Here is a 22031-nt window from a genome sequence, read left to right as displayed (position 1 = left end):
CCTTACTACCTCTTTGATAACTTTAGAGTCGTTATTGAAGCGGTGCCCGTTGCAAACGTAAAGACCTCGCGTTTGATACTTTTGTAATGAGAATTGAGAAGAGTGTTACTGTACTTGATAGACCTTGGGAAGAGCTGATTGAAGGCATCAACCAAAAATATCCGAATCCCCACTCAAAAGGTACATTTTCGTGCATCAAGTTCAAAGCGTTGATAGTATCAAATTGATACTCACGAACTTTTTAGCTGCGAAAACAAACGATGTTTTAAAACGGCGAATTGAGAACGGACTCCTTATAACCGAGAAATGGGTTGGCAACGCTTTCCCCGTTCCCTCCATCATCAGATCTACATTCCTCAAGTGCACAGGGATCAACTTCCCCGAAGTGGTAAGCCGTTCATTTCCATTCCTTTCTCCATTGATTTTCCTAGGCACATAGCTACGAGAAGACCGTCATTGACAAGGAAGAAGGTCTGCTGATGCAATATTCGAAGAACAACTCGATGGCTGCTTTCCTCAACTTCGTCGAAGTGATGCAGTACAAAAAAATCTCTGAAACAGAGACAGAACTAACTCAGACGTGGAAAGTTCAGTGCGATATCAATAGTTGGTTCAACAGCTGGTTCGAGGTTTGTCATATTTGAGGTTAACACGATGATGATTATAATTAAGAGCCAATTTGTGGCAACTTGCGTTGGCAATTCAAAGAAAGGCCTCGATGGTCTCAAGTGGGTGACCGAGAAGCTCCACTCTGGCCCAGACGGACTTCTTGACCTGCACCACTTCCGTGAAAGCTTAAAAGTCCTTGTTGAAGATATCGAAACAACCACTGTCAAAGTTACAGAGAATCTCAAAGAGGAACTTGGCGAAATCAGCCAAGCTGTCAAAGAAACCCTCGGTAAGTGGCCGCGTTAAGATCATCCGTTGAGCGCGCTTTTAGACGAAATGACAAAGTTGTAAAAGCTTTTCGCTTGTAGTTTGAAGGTATTCATTTACATTCACATCTATCGCGCCTACTCTTTTACCATCATTCCTACCATTAAAATACAAGCTCATTTTCAATTCTAGAGTCTACGGAGAACATCGTTACAGACGTAGCAGAGGAAAGTATTCAAAAAGTCGGCCGCCGTATTCGCCTAACATCCGAACATTTGCGCCAAGAACGAGAAAAATAAAGAAAAGATCTAGATTTTTTTATTTTATTCTGCTCTCTTTTTAATATTTATTTATTCATCTTTTGACTTGCCTTTCTCAAAGTACTCGTCCTGTGTCGAGGGGAAATGTTATACACTCAGTTTGTCCTATCTTCGTTTTGTTTTAGACTTTTTCAGTTTTTACTGCTTCCCGAAGTTCAATCAATTTAAGCTCTCTCTTCTCGAACTCGAATAAAATTTGTGTGAATATATTTTCCTTCTTTAGATCTTGCTGAATATGAGCGTTACAGCAGATGTTCGGACGCCGACTAAAGATGAACATGCAGAAATGATCAAGAATCAAAAGATAGTTGATGGATTCAAACTGTAATTTTAGAAACATTTCAGTTTTTTATTCATTTTTTAGGAATTGGATGAAAATGAAAGACGGCGACAAAGGCCGAGTTCTTTGGCAACAGACGACTGACTTCTCGAGGACAAATGTAACCCACGAAGCTCGTATTCCAAAGAGAATACTCAAGTGCAAATCGGTCTGCCGAGAGCTCAACTTTTCGTCAAAAGAACTCATCGAAAACTTCAGCCTTGTTCAGAGGATTTACTTCAAGTTTGGATACAGAGATTTTAGTAGTTTCTAATTGATAACACTAGAGGGCGATTAATGGAAGAATGGCCATTTCATTTCGGTTTTGTGATGCCAAACACGACGAATTCTTGGGAAAACGTTATCGAAGCTGATTCAGCTGGCGTCCTCGGTGCGTCCATTCTGAGGTGAGAGGGTGTAGCCAATTTTCGGGACTCAATTTAACTCAAAGTGGCAATATTGAAATCGAAACGCTTTTCTTCAACGAGTCCGTGGTCATTTCCAAGTCGCGAGTCCGTGTTTTCTATGTCTAATTTGCCCTGCGCATCTCATTCTTCCTTCAAATTATTCGAATATGCAAAATTCTCTCATCCTAAATATCTCCGAATACTCATCCTTCATGACAACATTCATTTAATTTCTTATCTGTCGATCCATATTTTTTGAATAAACAAAGTATTTTCATTAACTCAACAGAATTTATTGTACAGTTTTGAGACAATATTTCGTAGCTCGTTGTTCTGATTCTCTTGATCAAGACCAAGTCTGTAGATAGCGCACCTAGTTGGCAAATTTAGCTTTCCAACAGTCGGGAAAAATGGTCTCGCCAAATGACAATAGCTAAGTCCGAAAAATATCTGTATCTTCATTCTCTTCTTGAACTTTTCAAGATCTGAGTTTTATCTGCTTTAGTCGATCACTGGCAAGCAAATGTCAATTCACGCATTAACAGGTTAGAAAATCAATGATGTGGGAATAGAATGACATTCATAGAATATTAAATTTGAATTCTGAAATAAAGGGGTCTTTTTTGATTTCAGAAAAGCTCAAGAAAATTCTCTTTTAACTTATTATTAAACTTTATTCTCTCAACTACAGACAGTAATAATCTCAGACAAAAGTAAATTTGTGGCAGAATTTGAAACAGACACCAGTTTTGGTTATTAACTTGATCCACATTCAATCGTGAACAGAAAGAAAGAGGTCTACATATAAAATATGCTGGATCAGCATTGATGATGGTCAGAAATGTGAATATTTTATTTTGTAATTTTATGAAGGAGTCTTTCCTACAGAAACGGAATTTACCACTTGTCAAGAATAGCGGAGATGAGTTTGACCATGGCGTCGCCTCGAGTAGTTGCGCACTCGATGACTTCTTCGTGGTTGACTTCAGTGACGACGTCGTAGCTAGGATTGCAGATGTTCGTGATCATTGAGATTGCGAAGCACTTGATGTCACAATGTCGGGCAGCAACAACTTAGAAATGAATAAGACAAAAGTAATTGCAGACAAAATTACCTTCATAAACTGTGCTCATTCCAAGAGCATCCACGCCAGCAGCTTGAGCGAGTTTCTGCTCAGCAACTGTTTCATAACATGGCCCAACTTGGCATTGATACACTCCCTCTTGAATTTTTTCTTCTCCGATCTCCGCCGCGACTAAAAGGAAGTAATAATTTGGGCACCTATATTTTGCTTACCTTTCTTGGCAAGGTCTCGGAGCTCTTGGTCGTAGCAGTTGTGCATGTTGATGAATCGAGGTCCCCAGTAGAGATCATTGACTCCGAGTGTTGGGGAAAGACCCATAAGGGCAGGGAGGTTCAAATGATCCTTCACAAGCATGAAGTCGCCGAGTTTGTAGTTCTGGTTCAAACCGCCTGCAGCATTTGTAAGCGCCAGTTTCTCAACTCCGAGAAGTTTGAAAAGTCTTAAGGTATATTTAAAAAGGGTTGGTTGTCTTGAGCTTACCGGATCGGAAATGCACAGGCAGAAGCTTCGTATCCTTCGTAGAGATGGAATCGTCCCTGCATGCAGACGAGTTCTTTCCCGTTGAGTTTGCCAAATACGAGACATCCCTGAAGAATCTTTTAGAATCTGACCTAGATTCTCACATAATGTGAGAACAATTTGTTTATAGACTAAATAGAGGGAAATCTGATAATCAACAGCAAATAATTATTTACTGTCAATAAAATGTACATTCTCCTCCGTATCAAGTTTATTGAACAAACGTTACCATGACCATCGTCTTCAACTTTTACCTTGTGACCTTCAACGGTAGAAACTGGAAAATGAGGAATGTCTTTGTAATCGAAACTTGTGACGTCTTCGAGCGTGTCTGCAAATTTTCCCAAGCCGCTGCCGCAAACAACACCGATTTTCGGTCGGCTAGATACTCTCTCCTTGATCCAGTTGAGTGCTTCATAATATTTTGGATCAGCTGTTTTCGAGCTTGATAATTAATTCTCTAGGGATCTGCAAAAATCAGAAAATATATGAAAAGCCCATGCCTGGATGTTGTGGTCTGGCAGCCATATCGTGAGTTAAAGTTCTTAAAAAGAGATAAATGAAGATAATTGAGTCCCGAGGGAATAATTCAGGGTTCCATCAACACCGCGGAATAAATTATCTTCTAGAAAAAAATGGAGAACAACGAAAGTCTCACCAGGACACCTATGTAATCACTCTAAACCTCAATCAATGAGAGCCTCTTATAGGATGTATTGGATCAGCGGATCGATTGGCAGCTTCGGAAAAAACCTGTAAGGTTTAAAACTCTGAGCTTAAGTTACTCTGATGCATTTTCATCCCTTGCACACAGTTTTAAAGCGGCAATAACAAGCCCTCGGGCTCGGCTCCTCCACCTCTATTTTTGACATTCCTATGATTGAAAACGCCCATTTTCTCATACCCTTTCAGACGAACTTCAAAAACAAGAATGATTACTTACAACATATCTGCAGTCTCTCGTATAAAAAGTCTATGTACAGAATTGCAATCGCGCCTTAGAGTAAATTAGACTGGGGAAAATTTCATTGTTAAATATTGACCTAGTGAAGTTTCTTATTTGGATTATCATGAAAGGTAAAATAAAAGTGATGCAAAAAAGGGTAATAAAAATGCCAGACATAAGAAATAATTGTCATCCAAGGTCGATTGAAGATGGTACATTGTTTACTGTTAACACAAAGATAGATAATTAAATTTTTATCGAAGCAAAATGAAAACTTTTATAAGTTAATGTATCCGGTCAAACAGAATAGATCACGCCTCAGTCATAAAAAAGAGAATGTTCCTACTAAATGTGTTAGTCAGCGCAAATCAGAGCGAAAGCAATCAAAAATAAACTCGAGAGACTCGAAATCATGGAGAATCCCTCTAAAGAACCTGGTTAGTTTAAGAAAAATAGAAAACTCGTTAATTCTGATAAGCTGACAACCGATATGTCGAGGCATTCAACTGGATTACTGCTAGAACCTCTTTACGTCCAAAAATAGGAGTTGTCTGTGGCAGCGGACTTGGCAAATTCGCTGATACTTTAGACGAAGCCCAAGCTTTCGAATACAAAAACATTCCCCATTTCCCCCTTTCAACTGTTCCTGGACACAAGGTTTTAGAACAACAATAATTAGTTTCGAATATTTTTGAAGGGAAGACTTGTTTTTGGAAAGATCCGCGGAAAGGAAGTTGTTTGTATGCAAGGACGGTTTCATCTTTATGAAGGTTATCCTGCCAATGCTTGTGCTTTCCCTATTCGGTACAAATAGACGTGATTAAATAAACTCATCAATAGACTATTCAAACTCCTGGGAGTCGAAAAATTAGCGCTTACAAATGCAGCGGGAGGACTCAACCCTTATTACAAAATGGGCGATTTCATGATCGTGAAGGACCATATCAACCTTCCAGGTTTGGTCGGACTGCATCCTACGCTTGGGGAAACAGATCTATTTTGGGGCCCTCGTTTTACGAATATGTTTAATTGTTACGACGCCGAGTTACGAAAATCGGCAAAAGAAATAGCAACGTAAGCGTTTCCGCGACCTACTCGTTACATAATTTGTTTCATAGTGAAATCGGAGAGGATAGAATTCAAGAAGGCGTTTACCAATGCATCACAGGCCCTTCTTATGAAACAGTAGCTGAAATGAAGATGGCTCAAAGCTACGGAGTAGATGCTCTCGGGATGAGTACTGTTTACGAAGTTACTGCAGCCAGACAGTGCGGACTGAAATGCATGGCTATCTCTTTAATTACGAATGAATGTAAACCAAACTACGAGGAAGTAAATGAGGTGAGCCACGAAGAAGTTGTGGAAATCGCGGACAAGGAGGGTTCGAAAATGATAAATTAGCTTTTTTAAAATAGTTAGCATAATCTTGAACCCGAATTATAAGAGGGGAACTGCAATGGTGAAATTTATGACTGAAATTATTTCCCGCTGGTAGCTAATTAAATAAACTTACTTTTTCAAATTAATTTTCTTCTCAAGAGTCGCCGTGACATTGTTATTCTCATTCTTGATTTCAAGTAGTGGCTCCATCATTTTTGGCTTCACAGTGAAATAATTTACTTAAAAATGGGAGTTGTTTGCTTATAAAAATTGTAATCTGTCTGTTCTCCGGCAGCCGTGTGAATCAAAAGCTTTATTGTGACAAAACGAGTGACGAAAATCGCCGTCACAGCCTCGATTAGGAATGAACGACTTCCCCAGGTTCAATGCCGGCCTGGGAGCCTCTCTAATTGACGTCGCTGCTTATTGTCAATAAGATATTGAGAATTTTTAAGAGAATCGAGCTCTTTCAAAAGGTATTTTCATCGGCGTAAACAACCTCGAAGTGAATTAACTATTGATGACCCTGACTAGTCTACGGTAGACTGTCCGGTTTGTCCTCGCCTGGTCCAAATCCTCGCCTGGTCCAAATCCTTACCTGCTCCAAAATCCTTGCCTGGTCCAAAATCGAAAATGGACCAGGCGAAAATCGAGGTAAAACGCACCTTGAGTTGAGTTGAAGCCTGGAAATCCCATCTTCCTATTTTTCTCTCCGAAATATAAAAATGATGTTACAAAGTTTCAGAGCTTTCTGCGTTTATAGAGCTATTGAACAATAAAGTTCATCTGATAAACTGCCCTTTGCATGCGTTCAAGCGTAAACGCGACGGCTCCAACGTTTAACTTCAAATTTACAAGAAACTTCTGTCTAATAAAGATCCGGCGTTCGATTTTCAAAAATGTTTTCCTTTTATTTCGTTGCGAGGAATTTCCGTTTTGAAAAGGCAGGATGTTAAAGTTATGAAATCATTCTTCGTCGATGTAGCCAGCTTGGAGGTCGACATCTCGTGCTCGAATTCCAATGCCAGTGTACTGAGCGTAGCTGGTATCTATATATCCTTCCATCTTCTCCACGAATAGATCTGCTACTCGAAAAAGATCTGCGCCCACGAGACGATCGGGTTTGTGCTCATCACGTTCTGCTTCCCAGTGAGCTTTCTGAAGAGCATCGTCGTTTTCAAGCTGATGAGCGTACTCTTCCTGGATTTCCGCATAAAGTGCCGCCTTATAGTGACGGGCCTCGTGGTACAAGTCCATTCTAAGATAAAAGTTGTCTATATTTTTGTCAATATTTGCTTTGCAAACCTGAAAAAGCATCTTGGGCCGACACTAAAGAGCACTCCTGGTACTTTCTCCTCCTCCGTCTCTTCATCATCATCTTCATTCTTGTACTCTTGTTGCCCGTTCACATCCTCCATGAATGGAATTTCCTCGTCCGTAATCTCATAGTCGGCATGTTTGTTTTGCCTCAGACTTGACCTGTTGTACTCGTATCCCACAAGGCTTACCATTACGCTACACTTTCTTCTCCGATTACAAACTTTGCATTTCCACTACAAAAAAGCACTTTACTTTGAAACAACATTCAAAATCTTACGATGTTCATCGCTGGAACGGTAGACATGGTCGAATGCATATCAATCCTTCGTCTGACAATGGCATTCCAAGCTCCAGTGACGCATTTGCTCATGCTTTCGTTCAGCGAATTGTCCATCTTGTTTATCGCTCTTCGCACTTTCTGATTGAACTCGGTGAATTCTTCTGAAAACCCATCGCGCGTACCGTTTGCATTGTCCAAGCTCTTATTTAAATATATTTAGGCCTGTACAAAAAAACTTTTATTCATTACCTTCGAGTTCAAATTGTCCATAACAAACAGTTTGATAATCAACTTGAAATCAGCCTTGCTCAAGACTTGATCTCTTCTAAGATCTTGCATGAGTTCAGGCGCCAGTTCTGCTAGAATGGATCGGTTTCCCGGCCTTTCTTCTTCGGAAGACTCAGATTCGCTATCATGAATTACTTGCGTCTTTTCTTTCTGTTTTTTCTTCTGACTTTCTTCATCAGAGACGACAAAATCAGATAGATCTTTGTCCATATCCTCGTCGCTCGAGCTTTCGTCAGTATTCTGCCACGCTCGTGGAGCTCGTTTAGCTGGAATTGGCTTTTCTTCATCTGAATCAGAAGACTCCACGATCATGGGTCGTCGTATTTTTCGCTGTGCCTTCGTCTCCACATCTGATTCGTCGGAGGAGACGATAACTTTCGGCTTCGCGAAGGAGCAATTGTGAGAATCGGGTTTGAAAGGCTCAATGTCGCCGTCAGAAGATTCTGTCTCTGAAGGTCGCTTTTCGTCCGCTTCATCGTCTAGCCAGCCAGCTTTGGTTTGTAATTTAATCTCGCGCTTCGTCAGGGGGCTGAAAGTATAAAATAATCTTCCTTGATTTCAGTTAAATGAAGAAACTAACGTGATCACGATTACAAGTTCCGTGAAATCGCCACCGTACGTTTTCGAATACTGATCTTCGCACATCGGTGTCTCCACTGGAACTGTCTTTGTGTTGGTTGGCTTCTCGGGCTCTTCTCCGCTCGACGCAAGGTTCTGGGTTGATGGCTTGTCATCATCACTGTCAACGGAAACGAAGACTTTCCGAACCCTGGAAATTTATTTTTGAGTTTACCCAAGGGAGAATTACCTATTCTGTCTTGTTTTTCTTCTCGATCTTCTAAGCGGCGTAGCTTTCGTTGCATCTTCCGAAGAGTCCGCTGAATTCTGTTCATTCGCCTCTTCCTCGGAAGACGAAAGATTCCTCTTTCTCTTGCTTCTTTTTGGTGCTGGTTTCGGAGGCGCATCAACAGGCGGCGGGGCTTCCTCATCGCTGGAAGAGCTCATTACCTTCCGCTTCTTCTTGATGGTGATTTCATCCGAAGAGGAAGCACTGGTAATCTCGGATTCAATTTCTTTCTTTACCCGCCCTCTTCTTGTAACTTTTCGCGTGCTTCGCTTGTATTCCTCCCTATTCATTCTTTCCACAGCATCCGATGAATCTAAAAAGAAAAATGGAATCAATGAAGATAAAAAGAGAAAGCCTACCAGAGCCCAGTTCAGAATCAGATTGAGAATCATCATCTTTATCGTCGCTGGAATCAGCGATAAACTCTCGGTCGCTGTCATTTTCGTATCCTTCCGCGGCGGTTTTTCGCAGCGGCTTATCCCGGATGAAATTTGACATTTTCGCAGCTCAAGAAATCATTCGTCTAAAAAAAAAGTTGTTTTCAATGAAAAGTTCCTCGCATTTATGTGTTACATCATCATTGAATAATTACTTGGAGACTCTAGTGGCCAAAGCCAATCAGAAAGCAGAAAAGAATAGATTGAAGAGATTCTCTGGAGGGTTGAAAAAAAGTTCAAAAAAAAATCTCTAAAAACGCAATTAGTTGACCCGCGCGCCTACGCAATTTTTCAAGACAGAGGCTTTCACGAGGTCAGTCTCTGAGACACTGGAAAAATACACAGCGATTTTTATCAGAGAGAGTGGAAAGAAGAAGAGACGGAGAATTGCCGACTCGAGCTACTATCGAATCAGAAGATCGAAGATAGAAGTGGAGATTTTGCTTTTGTTTTATGGGATTTCAGTCTGATCTGAGCGCGTTTGGAAATGCAACAGGTTTTTATGTTTTTATTCGACTTTTTGATTGAGGATGTGAATATCTTTTTTTTTTTATGTAAATTATTGTTTATACCGTATAAATTGCTTATAAATTATACGCAGTTTTATGTCAATTTTACATTGTAAAGAAATTTTCTTTCAGATTGTGAAGATGGAGTCCAGTGGATATTTACAGTATTCGGCCAATGTGTCAGAAGTCCAGTAGAAATATGGGGATTCTATTTGGGTCTATTTTCCATCATTTGCTGGTTTTTCGTTTATCTACCGCAGCTTTATGAAAACTACAAGAGGTAACTATTTTAAATTTAGTACCCTTCCGAACTTTTGGCACTCTGAAGAAAGGATTAACTCCCTGACACCAGGGATTTCCTATTTTTCGATTACATAACGATTGTTCAGGGGGCGCTGTGACGATGCTTTGTCGATTTGGTTTTTGCTTTTTTGGCTTCTCGGCGACGCGTAAGTGCAAATTTCCGATTTCGGATTTTTTCCAATATCCGAATTTAGCGCGAACCTGACGGGCTGTTTTCTGACGCACCAATTTCCTATCCAGACGATGACAGCGATTTATTACGTAATCATGGACGTAGCCATCATCGCGCAATTCTTCTATTACACCTTCAAAAATCAACGCTCACCGGACTTTTCTTCTGTTGCTGCCGCTTCTGTCGTTACTGGCATTTACTTGACTCAAACTGAAAATAGGTAATTGAACCTTTTACTTTCTATACAATCAATATTCTCTTCCAAAGACCTTTTCGCTTTGAAACCTCCGCTCAAGAAGCCGGCTACATAATCGGCCTTCTCTCGTCCGTCTTTTACCTTGGTTCTCGACTGCCTCAAATCATCATGAACTTCAAGCGAGGAAAAACTGACGGCGTTCATCCTTTCACTTTTCTTCTCGCTGTCGTTGCTAATTTTGCTTATGCGTTTTCGGTAAAAGAAAATTCAATTTTTGACAGACAGGAATTTCAAATTGCAGGTTCTCATGAGCAAAGACGACGACGGAAGCTCCTACGAAGATTTTATCATGGACCACTTGCCCTGGCTGACGGGATCGTTGGGTACAGTCGCGCTTGACTTTACGGTAGGTTTTCGCTTTTCCCTGCTCTTTATTTCAGCAATTCTAGATTCTGCTCCAATGCCTGTGTCTCAACAAGCTCAATTACGATGAAATTGATGACGAAGAAGACGAGCCACTCCTATCAAACAGCTAGAAATTGCCCAGACGAATTTTCAGATCTTCAGCAGCCCAAAATATTTACACGCTAAATCTCTCGAAATCCGAAAGAAAAATCCAAGATGATTCCATTCTGTATTCAGTCTCTCTTCAGTTCCACATGTCGCATTTTGTACATATTTCTGTTATCATGCGACCAAACATTTTAATGATAAAAATTCAATAAAACACTCAAAAATCGTTATTCATAGATGAAAGAAAGACTTCGTAAATCGGTGTGAGAGTTACTGAAAAAATCATGTTTGCCAAGAGGTTAGATCCAAGTGCGGAAAGTCTCGCTACAGTGAAGTCTTGCTACGAGACTGGCTTCAAATTCGTCCACGCGGGACTGGCGAAAGATGAAGCAGGAAGTCCAGACATCGCGCTTTACTCCCAAGGCGTCACGGAGTTTAGGAGAGGAGTTGGCGTCGTTGTAAATGGCAATGGAGCGAACCAGGAAGAGTGCCGAAAGATGCAAGGGAAGATGAAGAAGAACATCAAGTTCATCGAGGAAAGAATGAGAGAGCTGAGAACAGCAAATGTAAAGCAAGTTCAAAAAGCATCGACTCCACCAAGTAGACCAGCTGCCCCAGCGACGAGAAAGAATGTGACGAAGAATGTCAACATCAACGTGAACAAGAACATCAACAGAAATGTCAACGTAAATTCAAACGACAAAGCCATGGTTTCAAAGTTGAAAAAAGGCGGAATCGATAATGCGATGATTGAGCGAATTCTCGACGAAGTGATGGAATCTACGTCTGGAATAAGATTCGAAGATGTCATTGGCCATCAACAGGCGAAATCGACGCTCAAGGAGATGCTGATTTTGCCAGCTATGCGTCCTGATCTATTCACCGGTAATTTTTCTACTTTCTAAATCTCCAAACTCATTCATGATTAGGTATCCGGGCGCCTCCTAAAGGCCTTCTTCTTTACGGACCACCCGGAAACGGGAAAACTCTCCTGGCGAAAGCGCTTGCTGCAGAAATGCCCGACGCAAAGTTCTTTAATATTTCTGCTTCTTCTTTAACCTCAAAATGGGTCGGTGATGGAGAGAAGATGGTCCGCGCGCTGTTTACTGTCGCCCGTGAAATGCAACCTTGTATCATTTTCATGGACGAGGTCGATTCTCTTCTGTCATCGAGATCTAGCAACGAAGGAGACGCGGTGAAACGCTTGAAGACGGAGTTTTTGGTTCAATTCGACGGAGCAGGAACGAATAAAGAAGATAAAGTTACCATCGTCGCCGCAACGAATCTTCCACAAGGTTTTTCTTTCCTCAGTTTTTATTTTCTAGCCAATTTTCAGAATTGGACGAAGCAGTTCTTCGTCGTTTCCCGAAACGCATCATGCTTCCACCGCCAGATGACCTTGCCAGGCAACAATTAATTTCCCACTCTCTCAAAGAAGTTAAACACAAACTTTCTGAAACAGAAATTGCCAGACTTGGCCAAATTACTGAAGGATATTCTGGATCAGATCTGACGCAGCTAGTGAAAGAAGCTGCTCTAGCGCCTATTCGAGAGCTAAGGTAGCTTTCGAAAGAATTTCCCTTTCTAAAGATTTCTAGTGTGGATCAAGTGAACAAAATTAAATCATTTCGTCCAATCACATTTTCCGATTTCACTCAAGCCGCGAAAATCATCCGTCCATCGACTTCAGTCGAGCTATTGAAAAACCTTGATGAGTGGACGAATAAATACGGTGCATATTCATGACTTCTTCTATATTCAAAAATATCAGATTTTCAATTACGTTGCTTTCTTCTAATTTACTGTATCTACTGAAAATTCCTTCCCGTTCAATGTATTCATCGAAGTTCTCTTTATATAAAATCCGTTCACTTACACAGATTCCTTCAAATAAATCCAAATTTTTTTCAGATTTTCACTCTGATTTCTGCTCAATCAAATCATCCTTGGAAAGCTCCAGTTCAAATTTCTCTCTTTTTCCAATTTGAATTTGAATACAATGAAAATTCACTTTCATTCTTGAATGCAGGGTAGTCGCAGGAAAATGTGCATATGTAGAATCCCCATTTTTTACGTCAGAGAATTTTTCATTTATTTCATTTTTTTATCTCCCATCAGCCATCAAGTAAGAGAAGAAAAGCCTTGGTGATCGAGAAGAATTCTGAATCAGGACACTGCCACTGAAGAAGTCTTGTCTCGCTATATATTAGTCTAAATCTGTTCTAAATAACTTCAATCTTATCAACTTTATCGTTATTCTTGTACAAACTAGAATTTTCATTTCCCACTGCTTATTCTTTAATGTTAGGTTTATAAATCTATTTAATTAATTGTTCGTAATCATCACAATTAATTTGAATGCTTAGTTTCATGGTTCGAACTCGCGCTGCAAAGCGAAGAGCCTTTCAGGACGAAAAAGATGCCAGAACGAAACGGTTGAACAACGAAATTCGGATGGGACAATTTGTTCCCGAGGTTCTTTGCAGGAAAGGCTTCGGAATTCCTGTAGTGAGCTCACGAAATCAAGGAAGAGAATTGGGTTATTCGGAGCCTCCTGTAGATTCGATGATCTTGCAACATCGGTCGTTGTTGATGCTGTGTTGAAGTTCCAGTCACACAAAATGAACCTCAATCATCAACCGCTTGACCCAGCAGACTGGAAAAGCATCCGCTCTGTTCTACGGGAATTTCGAGATCTTCTTAAATGGCTTGACCCGACGAAGGATGCGGAAAGAATAAATCAAGTCTACAAAGAAACTTTCGATAATCTTCTACATCTACGGGCGCCTTTTCGGAACACGCTATCCTTTACTGATGATAAGAAGATTAGACTACGTGAACACTTTTTCAGGTTCATGAAGTTCTGGGACCCAAACAGTGGCTTCACCATCAGAGAATGCAGCCGATACTCTAGAGAGGGAAATCGTGGGGCTGCGTTGTTTGCCACTAGGGCATTGTAAGTCTATTTTTATGAATTGTAGAGATACATGTCTTTTCAGCAAGAAAGGCGAAACAATTGAAGGCTTGAAAGGATGCCTAGCGCCGATGACCGATGCCGAGGAAAACGCGATTGTTGTTGTAGGCAAAAATGATTACAGCATCCTCGTAAGCAACCTTTGGTATATTTTTTATATGAAGGCCTTCTTAGATACGCTTCGAGCGCAGAAATGGTTGCAAATCAACTCTTTGGCTTGGACCTGCGGCATTTATTAACCATGGTAAACGAATTCCCCCGTATCACATATTTAACGTATTCTATAGATTGCAAGCCAAACTGCGATCTTATTCATCGCACGAACAAAAGTTGGATTGAAGCGACAAGAGATATTCGGCCGAATGAAGAGCTTCTTATGCACTACGGAAAAGACTGCTGGGGAATCAACTGCATCGAGTGCGAGTGTCGTACTTGTGAACTGTAAATGAGCTAAAGATGCGTTTTCTATCTGATTTCTAGTGGTGGAAACGGTGCATTTACAAATGCAGCAACCTGTGCGCCTAAACCTCAGTCAATCCCAAACTTGAGAAATTTCAAGAAGAGACGAAGCCAAGAGGAAAAATTCCCGATCTTATCGATCCTCTTCATATCGCATTTGAAGAAATCAAAGAGGAACCAACTGAACTCTCCGACGACGGCTTCGAAGAAGGAGAATCGACACCTAATCGCACAAAAACCTCAGAAAGGAGATAAATTCTTCAAAACTTTATTATAATCGCTCTTTATGTGGCAGATTTTTAAATTGTATTCATATCATAATTCAACATCGAATGCAGATCCTTCGCCACTTCCAGACCCGCTTCCTGATAATTCAGCATCTGTTAGAGAGGCAGGGCAGAGTGGACTTGGTCCAAAGTTTGCAAAGAATCCGAAAACCCCAATTCCGATGATGACTCTTGACCAAATGATTGTGAAAATATGCAGCGCAGTTTTGTTTTTGAAATGAGAGCAGTTCTCAGATCGTGTACCCTCTTAAAGCAATTTATGATTCATTAAGTCTGAGTCTTTCTTACTGATTTCCAGACAAGCAGGTAGAATGTATAGATATATCATTGCTCCAAATCCACATCCATAGCTGAGAATTTTCCCAACATCCGGAGCGTACATCGATACGAGCACGCAAGGAATAATTATGATGACGTCGAGCACGATGGTATGGATCTGTCCCGGCCATTCCTCTCCGAAGACAACATCAAACACCTCTTTGCGGACAAGATCAACCAAAATGGGAGTGGCTTTAGTCAGGCTTTTAGAAAATCGAATAAATAGTCAGTCTATTTGAGCCTGATTTACTGTTATCATTCGGATTGTTCCGATCAAATACGCAGCAATAAGTATCTTCTCATCTTGCTGCAGATGCTGAATACATGAATTAGCACAAATAGCGTCTGGTAAGTACTGTACGTCGTAAATAACATCTGGAATACTGTCCACTCGACCATCAAAAGTGAGTGCATATGCATACCCAAACACCAAGTAAACCAGAATGACACCAGTAAAAGCCAAATAAATGTCTCGTCGAGTATTTTCAATGTCTAAAATTCATGTAGAGTACATTGAATAAAAACGTACTCTTGTTGTCTTTGACGAGATTTATGATTCCATTTTGGACAAACACGCCGCCTCCCAGGAATCCTATGATTGTAGTGGGGAAGTTCCAAACTTCGCATGGTTTTCTCTCAGGAGAAGAGGCCGCTATGTCAGGATGCGCAGGTGATTATTGGGTTCGATTGGCAGTTTTTAACTCATGAAAGTATAATAAGAACCCTTATCAGAGTAAAGAATAACTGCGACCATAATGACTATGTTCAAGAGCCCAATCGGTTGGAGCATATAGAAGTACTTCATGATTTTCGGTGGGAAACAAAAAGGAATCATCATCAATAAACAATATAATGGAACTGATGTGTTGACACCCCATCCACTCCAGGGTAATTCCGTCGTGTTTCTTTCGTCTGTTAAAGATACGTAGGGTATGTATGGCGAAAACCTGGTCGTGAGTCCACCTTCGCTAACCAAAATGGATGATGAAACGAAGCCAAAAAGAAATTTCACCAGCAGACAGTAGAAAACAACGATTACTGATCCCAATAAAATTAAAAGGCCGAAAGCCCCAAACCAAGCGCCAAATGGCCCTAGATAATGACGAAAGACAGATTTCGTCGATGGAAGGTCATTGAGTCCCAGTTCTTTCTGCATATCCCGTGAATATCGAAAGATCACGTCAGACGTATAGGCACTTTTATTGTTAAAATAAAGTTAAAATGAATAATAAACCTGATGAAAGATACAAGAACGATCATAATGCCTGAAATTGCAAGACTGCTCGTCCCAATCGCCCAGGGAAGAGTGAGTAAGCTGCTTCCGACAATTGCATGCCAAATTTTGAATATTGTCCCTGCAGAGGAACTCATTTTCTCTGATTGAAAAAACGCGAGCGGAAGTGGAAAGTAACTTTATTTAGTGAAGGAAAAATATAAGGGCGACCAAAAGGGAGGGAAGAAGAACTGCTGCAGAAGATTTGTTCATTGTCACTTGATATGGCTGCGAAGTCCTATAAAATGTTAGCATAAAATTTGCGCCTTATCACTCACATTCTGGGTTGACCGGAGCTAAACTTAGAGAAAGATGTCGTGACAATCTCTACGTTACGATTCTCCTCATCATTGTCCTTGATTTCCTCTTAAAATACAGTTTGATTGAGTAAGAAAGCTAACTCTACCTTTGACAATCGAATATGGTTTCCAACTATCATCTGTGCTATTTGGATTTCGGAACATGACTGGATTGTGGTAGTAAAGATTGTTAAATGACCACGAGTTAGAATCGACTTCTTTCATTCCAGGCTTGGGTAGATCGTACCACATACCATCTTGTTCAAGCTCTCTAAGTTTGAACTGAAGAGCATATCGAAAACGAAGCCAATCAGCCTTGAATGTTGTATTTTTGAAAATATCCCAAGATGATCCAGTGGTTTCTTCCCAAGTCGTCTCCGCCCATGATCGTTGAGCCAGAGCAAATACGCGTGGGAACATCTGCTCCCAAATGTGCTTTTCTTCGACCACTTCTTCTGACCAGAGACAAGCTTCCATTCCTACGACATTTTTGCGACCTTCTTCTGTCAACGGATAGCAATCCCATGAATCGCCATTTTCAGTGGTTCCTAGGAAAATTAGTACAAAGATGGTGACATTATAAACTAACCTGGTTCGCATCCATTATCAATCTTATTTCCGTCAATATAGGTAAGACCGTTCCTATAGAAGTCAAAAGGCCGGAAGCTGAAGACTTTGGTCAAGTTTGATGATCTAGTGGCCCACATTAGACCCCTTGAGTGTGGATGTTCATATTGTGCGTGATCTAAGTACAAGTGCGTGGCGGGACTCATAATCAGTTTATAGCCGGCGTTCGCCATCATGTGTCCAGTTGTTGGACCGTCTCCCATCAGCCACATGTTGTTCCAGTGATATGCATACAGGTCGATGCCCGCTGGGACATCCCACTCTTAAAATATGTATTCACATATGCTTTTAACAGAGCTCTCTACCAGATTTATCGTAAATCTTGAAAATATCTGGGCTCTCTTCATATTCCCAGACTTCTTCCCATCCGTGTACATGAAATCCAGCCTCTCCAACCATTTTCACATATTTTAGAAAAAATTTGTGGAAATAAGCGTTCACATCATCATCATTTTTAAAGTCTAGACCGTCGTCTTTCATTTTTTGTTGGCAAATTGGGCTTCCCTTGATAAGACCAACGTTGGTCTCATCTCCTCCAATGTGAAAATGATTCTGGATGTGCTTGTACTGTTCGTGATCTTCTTTGAATTGTCCAACGATCTTTTGTAAGAATTTGAATGTGGAGTCCATGCACGGGTTCATGACGTTATCATAGAATCCTTGAACGCTAAAACCACTTTCCTCTTGATCCGGGTCAGTCAGTCGATACTGAGGGTCATTGTTATTCTTCTCATACCAGTGCATTGCCTGAATTGCAGCGGCATTGTGACCTGGCGCAACGATTTCAGGAACGATTCGAATGCCATACTCCGTCGCAATTTTCAAAATTTCTTTATATTGAGCTCTAGTGATGTAGCCTGATCCTGCTCCACCTCCTTTTTCTGGTCCGGAACCAAGTTGAGGCATTATACATTGATCGCCTTTCAGATCATGACATCTGCTTCCACCTATTTTTCCTAATTCAGGAATGTCGGTTACTTCTATTCGCCAGCCTTCATCATCAGACATTCGCATGTGAAGTTGGTTCAAATTTAGCATTGACATGTGCTTGAGCAGTTTTTTGACAGGCTCTACTCCATGGAAGTGACGTGAGTGATCCAAGAAGACAGCACGTGTTTCCATCTGTGGTTTGGGTTTGTCACCAAATATGCCTTTGAAAAGCATGGCGTCTTTGTCATAATATTCGGATCTGGAGTTGAGTTTTTGAACAAGTTTGCTGAAAAAATCCGTGGCGCCCTTGATGCTCTCACAATCTTTTATAAAAAGGGTAGCAGATGCAGTATCCATTGATGCTCTCCAAGCAAGATCTTCGACGTTTGTGCCGACAACGATAGACAAACTTGGGCAACCTCCTTCAGGACAATTTCCACCACGTTCCTGATAATCTGTTAGAAAGGGGCAGTCACAATCTTCATCTGGTTGAGTTTCTGTCCCCGGTATTTTGCAAGTACATGGCCTTTGATCATCAGAACATCGGGGAATATCCTGATGCTGAAGGTATCCAGGATCTTCGGTGTATTTAAGCTCCCAATAGTTGAGATTTATCTTAATACCAGCTGATGGTTGCGGTACTCCATCGATAAGCTGGAGATTATTGGGATTCATCTCAACAAATGAAGGCAGTGGCAAGACTGGGAGAGAGTAATAGGGTTTTGTCACCTCGTAACCGTTCTCATTCTTGAGTTTCAAGCCATCGTTGTTTTCCCACTGAGACAATGGAGTGATGGTTGCTGCTTGATCGCGCTCGTATCTGTAACGCTGATTGTCCTCCAGAAAATCATGGACGTAATCAGGTTTGTTCCAGGTAACAGATACTGTAGAGTTGATCGTAGCTGGGTCACATGAATCATCTTCACACGCAAAATACCAGTTAGGGAACAGGGTACTATCCGCAACAATCCAGCCGTCTCCCTGTAGATTCCACGTTCGTTCTTCGCCTGTCTTCAGATTATTCCAGTTATCATTTTTCACGAATTTCCAGAGATATCCATTCACGTGTTGAACGTTCAAGCCTTGGCCAATGTCAACGGGTTTGTTAATTTCTGTGTTTACCTCGTTGAAAATCACTAGGAATGAAAATATTGACTTTGTTAACAAATTTTGACAGAACTTTCTTGTTCTCATGATTCAAATACTCTCTAAATGTCACGTTTTATACAGTACGCACCCTGATCTTGATAGAAATAGATTGCCCATGGAATACTGCCGGTAATTGTTTCAGGCCCGTCATTTCTCAGCGTTAAAGAGAAATCGAATGCATCAGAATTCGGCCAAGGGTAGCTTATGTTTAGGCCTCGGACGTAAAAATTTCGATTTTCACCATCGGAGTTTCGTATGAGGACGAGAGTAGGCTCATTCGAAAGCTCTTAAAGAGAGCTTTCTTGACGGCAAATAAAAAAATTGGACCCTGTCTCCCTGTTTCAAGTTATTTCGTAAAAACGTTTTTCGACTTTATCTTTAACGGCAGATTACTCAAAACTGGGAGACAGGGTCCAATTTTTTATTTGCGCATAAGAAAGCCCTCTTCAAGAGCTTTCGAATGAGCCTATTCTCAATCCTATACGAAGCTCCGATGATGGTGATGGATTTTTACGTCCGAGGCCTACTTATGTTCGATGATTTGACGAAGTTATTGAGCACTTTGTAGTCAACCTTCAAGTTGTCTGCCCAACTTTTGATAGAGTTGTCCTGACGGACCAAGGAGGCAAGAGAGCCTAACGATCAATAGAATCAAAAAATAAAATGCCGAATCCTACCTGAAATAAAAGCTGCAAGCTTCATTTCCAGAGTTCTCTGAGAGGTCTACTGCACACTTACGCTACAGTGCTTTATGTACTACCTGCAAGCAAATAGTAACGTGCCAAATATAACAACAGGTACTGCAAATATTGTAAATTTTTTACGATTTTTAATGCAGTAAAGCGTCACAATTGTAGGATTTATTTGCTCGTGGATTATGAAAAATCTCTCAAAATTTTATTTCAATTTATGTTAAATAAATTTGTTTTGCTGAAGATTAATCGCTTTACGTACCTGGTATCTGGTCATCTCATTAGCAAATATTTCTCAGAACAATAAGTGTATTATGCGTTATTTTTTGCCTGCGTCTGCATTAAAGATTCACGAAATTTTAGTATTATATTTGAAAAATACGTTTTGAACAGATGAACTTAGAATAAGGAAGTATACTGGATAGCTTCAGCCAAAGGAAGAGAAATTCGCATCGTCTTTTGCTTTGACTATGTGTTCAGTGTGATACTCATTGCAGCCCCTAGGAAATGTTAACAGAGGTCAGCTCAAGCATAAACCACCTGTATTGATTGTACTCAGGACTTGCCCTCATAACTGGGTCGGCTGACCAGGATGCGAATGGATGCTCCGGCACCGGATGCTTTCCGATTTCGGAATAAAAGTAGAAAGAGCCAGTGAAAAAAGTGGCCGTAAATATGATCAATAAGATCCTATCAAGAACAGCGGCGAGAATATGCCACTCGGAGATTTGACTCTTCGTTGACTTTTGCTTTTCAAGGAAACGGGCGATCTTCTTAATCTCTAATCGAGAAGAAACTCTTGAACTAAAAATTTGTTTTACCTCCACAAGCGCTCCTAATCTCATGTCCAGCAGTACCATTAATGCTGTTCAAAAGTGTCGGTCGATTTGCCAAGCGAGATCGCAGTTGATTCTGACTTTAACCCGATATATAAATTTTGGACAAATATTAACTTACTCAATACTGCTGTTACTCTGGCGTTGAAATCTGGGAGTTGGAGTATGATTGTGCGCACTGTTTCGCGTTTCATGAAATACAGAATCCAAGTCTTTCGATTGTTTGCGCGATTTTCTCCGCTGTCTGCTTTCCGGTTTGATCGGACCTTGGATAAAAATCCATCTAAGAAAATTATTTCTGGTGAAAAGAAAGGTGTGTTACCGAGGGAGAATATCAAATAAAACTACATTGAGCCATTTCGGAAAATTCGTCGAAACATCCTGCTTATGATAAATGTTCAGTACAATAACCGATGAAACAATTGAGCAAGTGACAGCAACCATCGCAAACATCAGAAATCTTTCAAAAGTTCATCTTGAGTCTCGATCGAATTTGAAGCTTCAAAGGTCTAAAATCGAACTCTTCCTTGATATCAATGGAATAGCTAATGAGGTCTCTGGGGTTCTTTTGGCAAGGAGGAAAAGATAAACTGTCAATCCAAGTAGCACTGAAATTGACATCTGAATCTTTTGATTGCTAGCCGAGGGAAGGAGAAAAGTGAAGATGGACAGCGAGGAGATAAGGACGCAAGGAATGAGGATGTTGATGACATAGAAGAGCGGCTTGCGTCGGATAATAAAATAGAATGTTATGTCTTCGTAATTAGGATCGTCTGCTCTATGATTAACCATAACTGGACAGTGGACGAGTTGCCATTCACCAGAACGAGTATATGCCTCACTGTCGATGACGGTCTTCTTGTACTCGGCATGAAATTTAATCTCAGTTCGATCATATGTGTAGCTGCGGAAAACCATCGTGCAGTTTTGCCAGTCAAACGGAAACAAGTCGATGTGAATTTTACAGTCAGACTTGTAAATTGCTGGGGGAAGCCATTCACAATCACCGTCGTTTTTGAGTACGACGTTTGTCGGAAGAGTGGGATCGTATTTACCGTCATCGTTATTGTAAAGCACGATGTCTGGTCGCCAAATTCTAAGACTCGGTATACGAGACTCTTTCAGCCCTTCGTAATCGTCAGGATTCCACTGGAGTCTATAATCTTTCCAACTTGCAGTGATATAAACAGAAGTTGTAACTTCTTCTGTCTTTTCTACGACGGAGATCATTTGCTGAAGTGTCATGTAAAATTTGACTTCAATGACCTGCGAAGCATTTTGAATCGGGCGAATTTCTTTATTGTATCCATTCAAGAGTTTCTCTATGAGTTCTTGCTCCTTGTTAATTGCGGAGATAAAAGGAAGAAAATAGAAGAGAGCATGCATGGTATCTTGCGTAAATTGAAAATAAAGTAAAGCGCCGTGAACAGTAGCTGAGCGGAGTAATCCATTAAAAATTGACAATAAAAT

General features: G+C 40.7%; 11 protein-coding genes and 1 long non-coding RNA gene across 17 annotated transcripts; 6 read left to right on the top strand and 6 right to left on the bottom strand.

Moving 5' to 3' along the window:
* Positions 1-3: 3 nt before the first annotated feature.
* On the top strand, positions 4-1241 carry LOC145703197 (PRELI domain containing protein 3A-like). The gene is made up of 5 exons (XM_081780522.1): positions 4-180; positions 246-388; positions 432-629; positions 673-898; positions 1069-1241. The coding sequence occupies exons 1-5, from the start codon at positions 87-89 to the stop codon at positions 1173-1175; spliced, it is 768 nt and encodes a 255-aa protein (XP_081636648.1). The 5' UTR covers positions 4-86; the 3' UTR covers positions 1176-1241.
* Positions 1242-1396: 155 nt separating this feature from the next.
* On the top strand, positions 1397-2203 carry LOC145703198 (retinal rod rhodopsin-sensitive cGMP 3',5'-cyclic phosphodiesterase subunit delta-like). The gene is made up of 4 exons (XM_081780523.1): positions 1397-1520; positions 1561-1758; positions 1803-1922; positions 1967-2203. The coding sequence occupies exons 1-4, from the start codon at positions 1432-1434 to the stop codon at positions 2046-2048; spliced, it is 489 nt and encodes a 162-aa protein (XP_081636649.1). The 5' UTR covers positions 1397-1431; the 3' UTR covers positions 2049-2203.
* Positions 2204-2581: 378 nt separating this feature from the next.
* LOC145702661 (purine nucleoside phosphorylase-like) lies at positions 2582-6563 on the bottom strand. Of its 4 annotated transcripts, XM_081779913.1 has the most exons (8): positions 6518-6563; positions 5986-6091; positions 4030-4070; positions 3781-3959; positions 3488-3594; positions 3220-3446; positions 3038-3178; positions 2582-2995 (listed from the first exon to the last, which is right to left on the bottom strand). In XM_081779913.1, the coding sequence occupies exons 1-8, from the start codon at positions 6546-6548 to the stop codon at positions 2820-2822; spliced, it is 1008 nt and encodes a 335-aa protein (XP_081636039.1). In that variant the 5' UTR covers positions 6549-6563; the 3' UTR covers positions 2582-2819. The 4 variants fall into 4 exon arrangements, with proteins under 4 accessions (XP_081636039.1, XP_081636040.1, XP_081636041.1 ...); XM_081779914.1 differs by lacking the exons at positions 5986-6091; positions 6518-6563 and adding an exon at positions 4470-4558; XM_081779915.1 differs by lacking the exons at positions 5986-6091; positions 6518-6563 and adding an exon at positions 4212-4365.
* Positions 3907-5873, top strand: LOC145705314 (purine nucleoside phosphorylase-like). The gene is made up of 5 exons (XM_081782772.1): positions 3907-4909; positions 4951-5129; positions 5170-5276; positions 5313-5546; positions 5591-5873. The coding sequence occupies exons 1-5, from the start codon at positions 4885-4887 to the stop codon at positions 5871-5873; spliced, it is 828 nt and encodes a 275-aa protein (XP_081638898.1). The 5' UTR covers positions 3907-4884.
* Positions 6564-6737: 174 nt separating the features above from the next.
* Positions 6738-9332, bottom strand: LOC145702655 (uncharacterized). Of its 3 annotated transcripts, none has more exons than XM_081779905.1 (8): positions 9180-9332; positions 8947-9110; positions 8549-8900; positions 8321-8509; positions 7702-8269; positions 7450-7653; positions 7158-7405; positions 6738-7110 (listed from the first exon to the last, which is right to left on the bottom strand). In XM_081779905.1, the coding sequence occupies exons 2-8, from the start codon at positions 9083-9085 to the stop codon at positions 6819-6821; spliced, it is 1992 nt and encodes a 663-aa protein (XP_081636031.1). In that variant the 5' UTR covers positions 9086-9110; positions 9180-9332; the 3' UTR covers positions 6738-6818. The 3 variants fall into 3 exon arrangements, with proteins under 3 accessions (XP_081636031.1, XP_081636033.1, XP_081636032.1); XM_081779907.1 differs by having other exon boundaries at positions 8360-8509; XM_081779906.1 differs by having other exon boundaries at positions 9161-9318.
* LOC145702662 (lysosomal amino acid transporter 1 homolog) lies at positions 9178-10934 on the top strand. The gene is made up of 7 exons (XM_081779918.1): positions 9178-9520; positions 9666-9813; positions 9923-9982; positions 10031-10228; positions 10276-10459; positions 10506-10610; positions 10654-10934. The coding sequence occupies exons 1-7, from the start codon at positions 9478-9480 to the stop codon at positions 10738-10740; spliced, it is 825 nt and encodes a 274-aa protein (XP_081636044.1). The 5' UTR covers positions 9178-9477; the 3' UTR covers positions 10741-10934.
* On the top strand, positions 10934-12598 carry LOC145702657 (spastin-like). The gene is made up of 4 exons (XM_081779909.1): positions 10934-11602; positions 11647-12012; positions 12054-12276; positions 12316-12598. Exons 1-4 carry the CDS (start codon positions 11002-11004, stop codon positions 12461-12463), a joined length of 1338 nt encoding a protein of 445 aa, XP_081636035.1. The 5' UTR covers positions 10934-11001; the 3' UTR covers positions 12464-12598.
* A 649-nt stretch (positions 12599-13247) lies between these two features.
* LOC145702919 (histone-lysine N-methyltransferase Suv4-20-like) lies at positions 13248-14496 on the top strand. The gene is made up of 5 exons (XM_081780215.1): positions 13248-13673; positions 13717-13822; positions 13866-13935; positions 13979-14132; positions 14172-14496. The coding sequence occupies exons 1-5, from the start codon at positions 13339-13341 to the stop codon at positions 14425-14427; spliced, it is 921 nt and encodes a 306-aa protein (XP_081636341.1). The 5' UTR covers positions 13248-13338; the 3' UTR covers positions 14428-14496.
* LOC145702921 (uncharacterized) lies at positions 14432-14991 on the bottom strand. Its single transcript, XM_081780216.1, has 2 exons — positions 14726-14991; positions 14432-14683 (listed from the first exon to the last, which is right to left on the bottom strand). The coding sequence occupies exons 1-2, from the start codon at positions 14817-14819 to the stop codon at positions 14466-14468; spliced, it is 312 nt and encodes a 103-aa protein (XP_081636342.1). The 5' UTR covers positions 14820-14991; the 3' UTR covers positions 14432-14465.
* A 7-nt stretch (positions 14992-14998) lies between these two features.
* Positions 14999-15426, bottom strand: LOC145702922 (uncharacterized). The gene is made up of 3 exons (XR_014134344.1): positions 15285-15426; positions 15117-15247; positions 14999-15071 (listed from the first exon to the last, which is right to left on the bottom strand). It is a non-coding gene; the product is annotated as an uncharacterized LOC145702922 (long non-coding RNA).
* A 726-nt stretch (positions 15427-16152) lies between these two features.
* Positions 16153-19236, bottom strand: LOC145703192 (beta-hexosaminidase-like). The gene is made up of 6 exons (XM_081780517.1): positions 19122-19236; positions 17260-19020; positions 16917-17216; positions 16435-16875; positions 16307-16394; positions 16153-16266 (listed from the first exon to the last, which is right to left on the bottom strand). Exons 2-6 carry the CDS (start codon positions 18557-18559, stop codon positions 16173-16175), a joined length of 2223 nt encoding a protein of 740 aa, XP_081636643.1. The 5' UTR covers positions 18560-19020; positions 19122-19236; the 3' UTR covers positions 16153-16172.
* An 876-nt stretch (positions 19237-20112) lies between these two features.
* On the bottom strand, positions 20113-22016 carry LOC145701809 (neuronal acetylcholine receptor subunit beta-4-like). Its single transcript, XM_081779025.1, is given in 5 exon segments — positions 20113-20225; positions 20266-20506; positions 20547-20641; positions 20683-20844; positions 20884-22016. Coding segments are annotated over 5 exon segments (1635 nt in total). The 5' UTR covers positions 21948-22016; the 3' UTR covers positions 20113-20152.
* Positions 22017-22031: the final 15 nt, after the last annotated feature.

This window comes from Oikopleura dioica, chromosome PAR (genome assembly GCF_907165135.1).
Source record: "Oikopleura dioica chromosome PAR, OKI2018_I68_1.0, whole genome shotgun sequence".
Classification (NCBI taxonomy): domain Eukaryota; kingdom Metazoa; phylum Chordata; class Appendicularia; order Copelata; family Oikopleuridae; genus Oikopleura; species Oikopleura dioica.
This window is presented reverse-complemented; position numbering and strand designations above follow the sequence as displayed.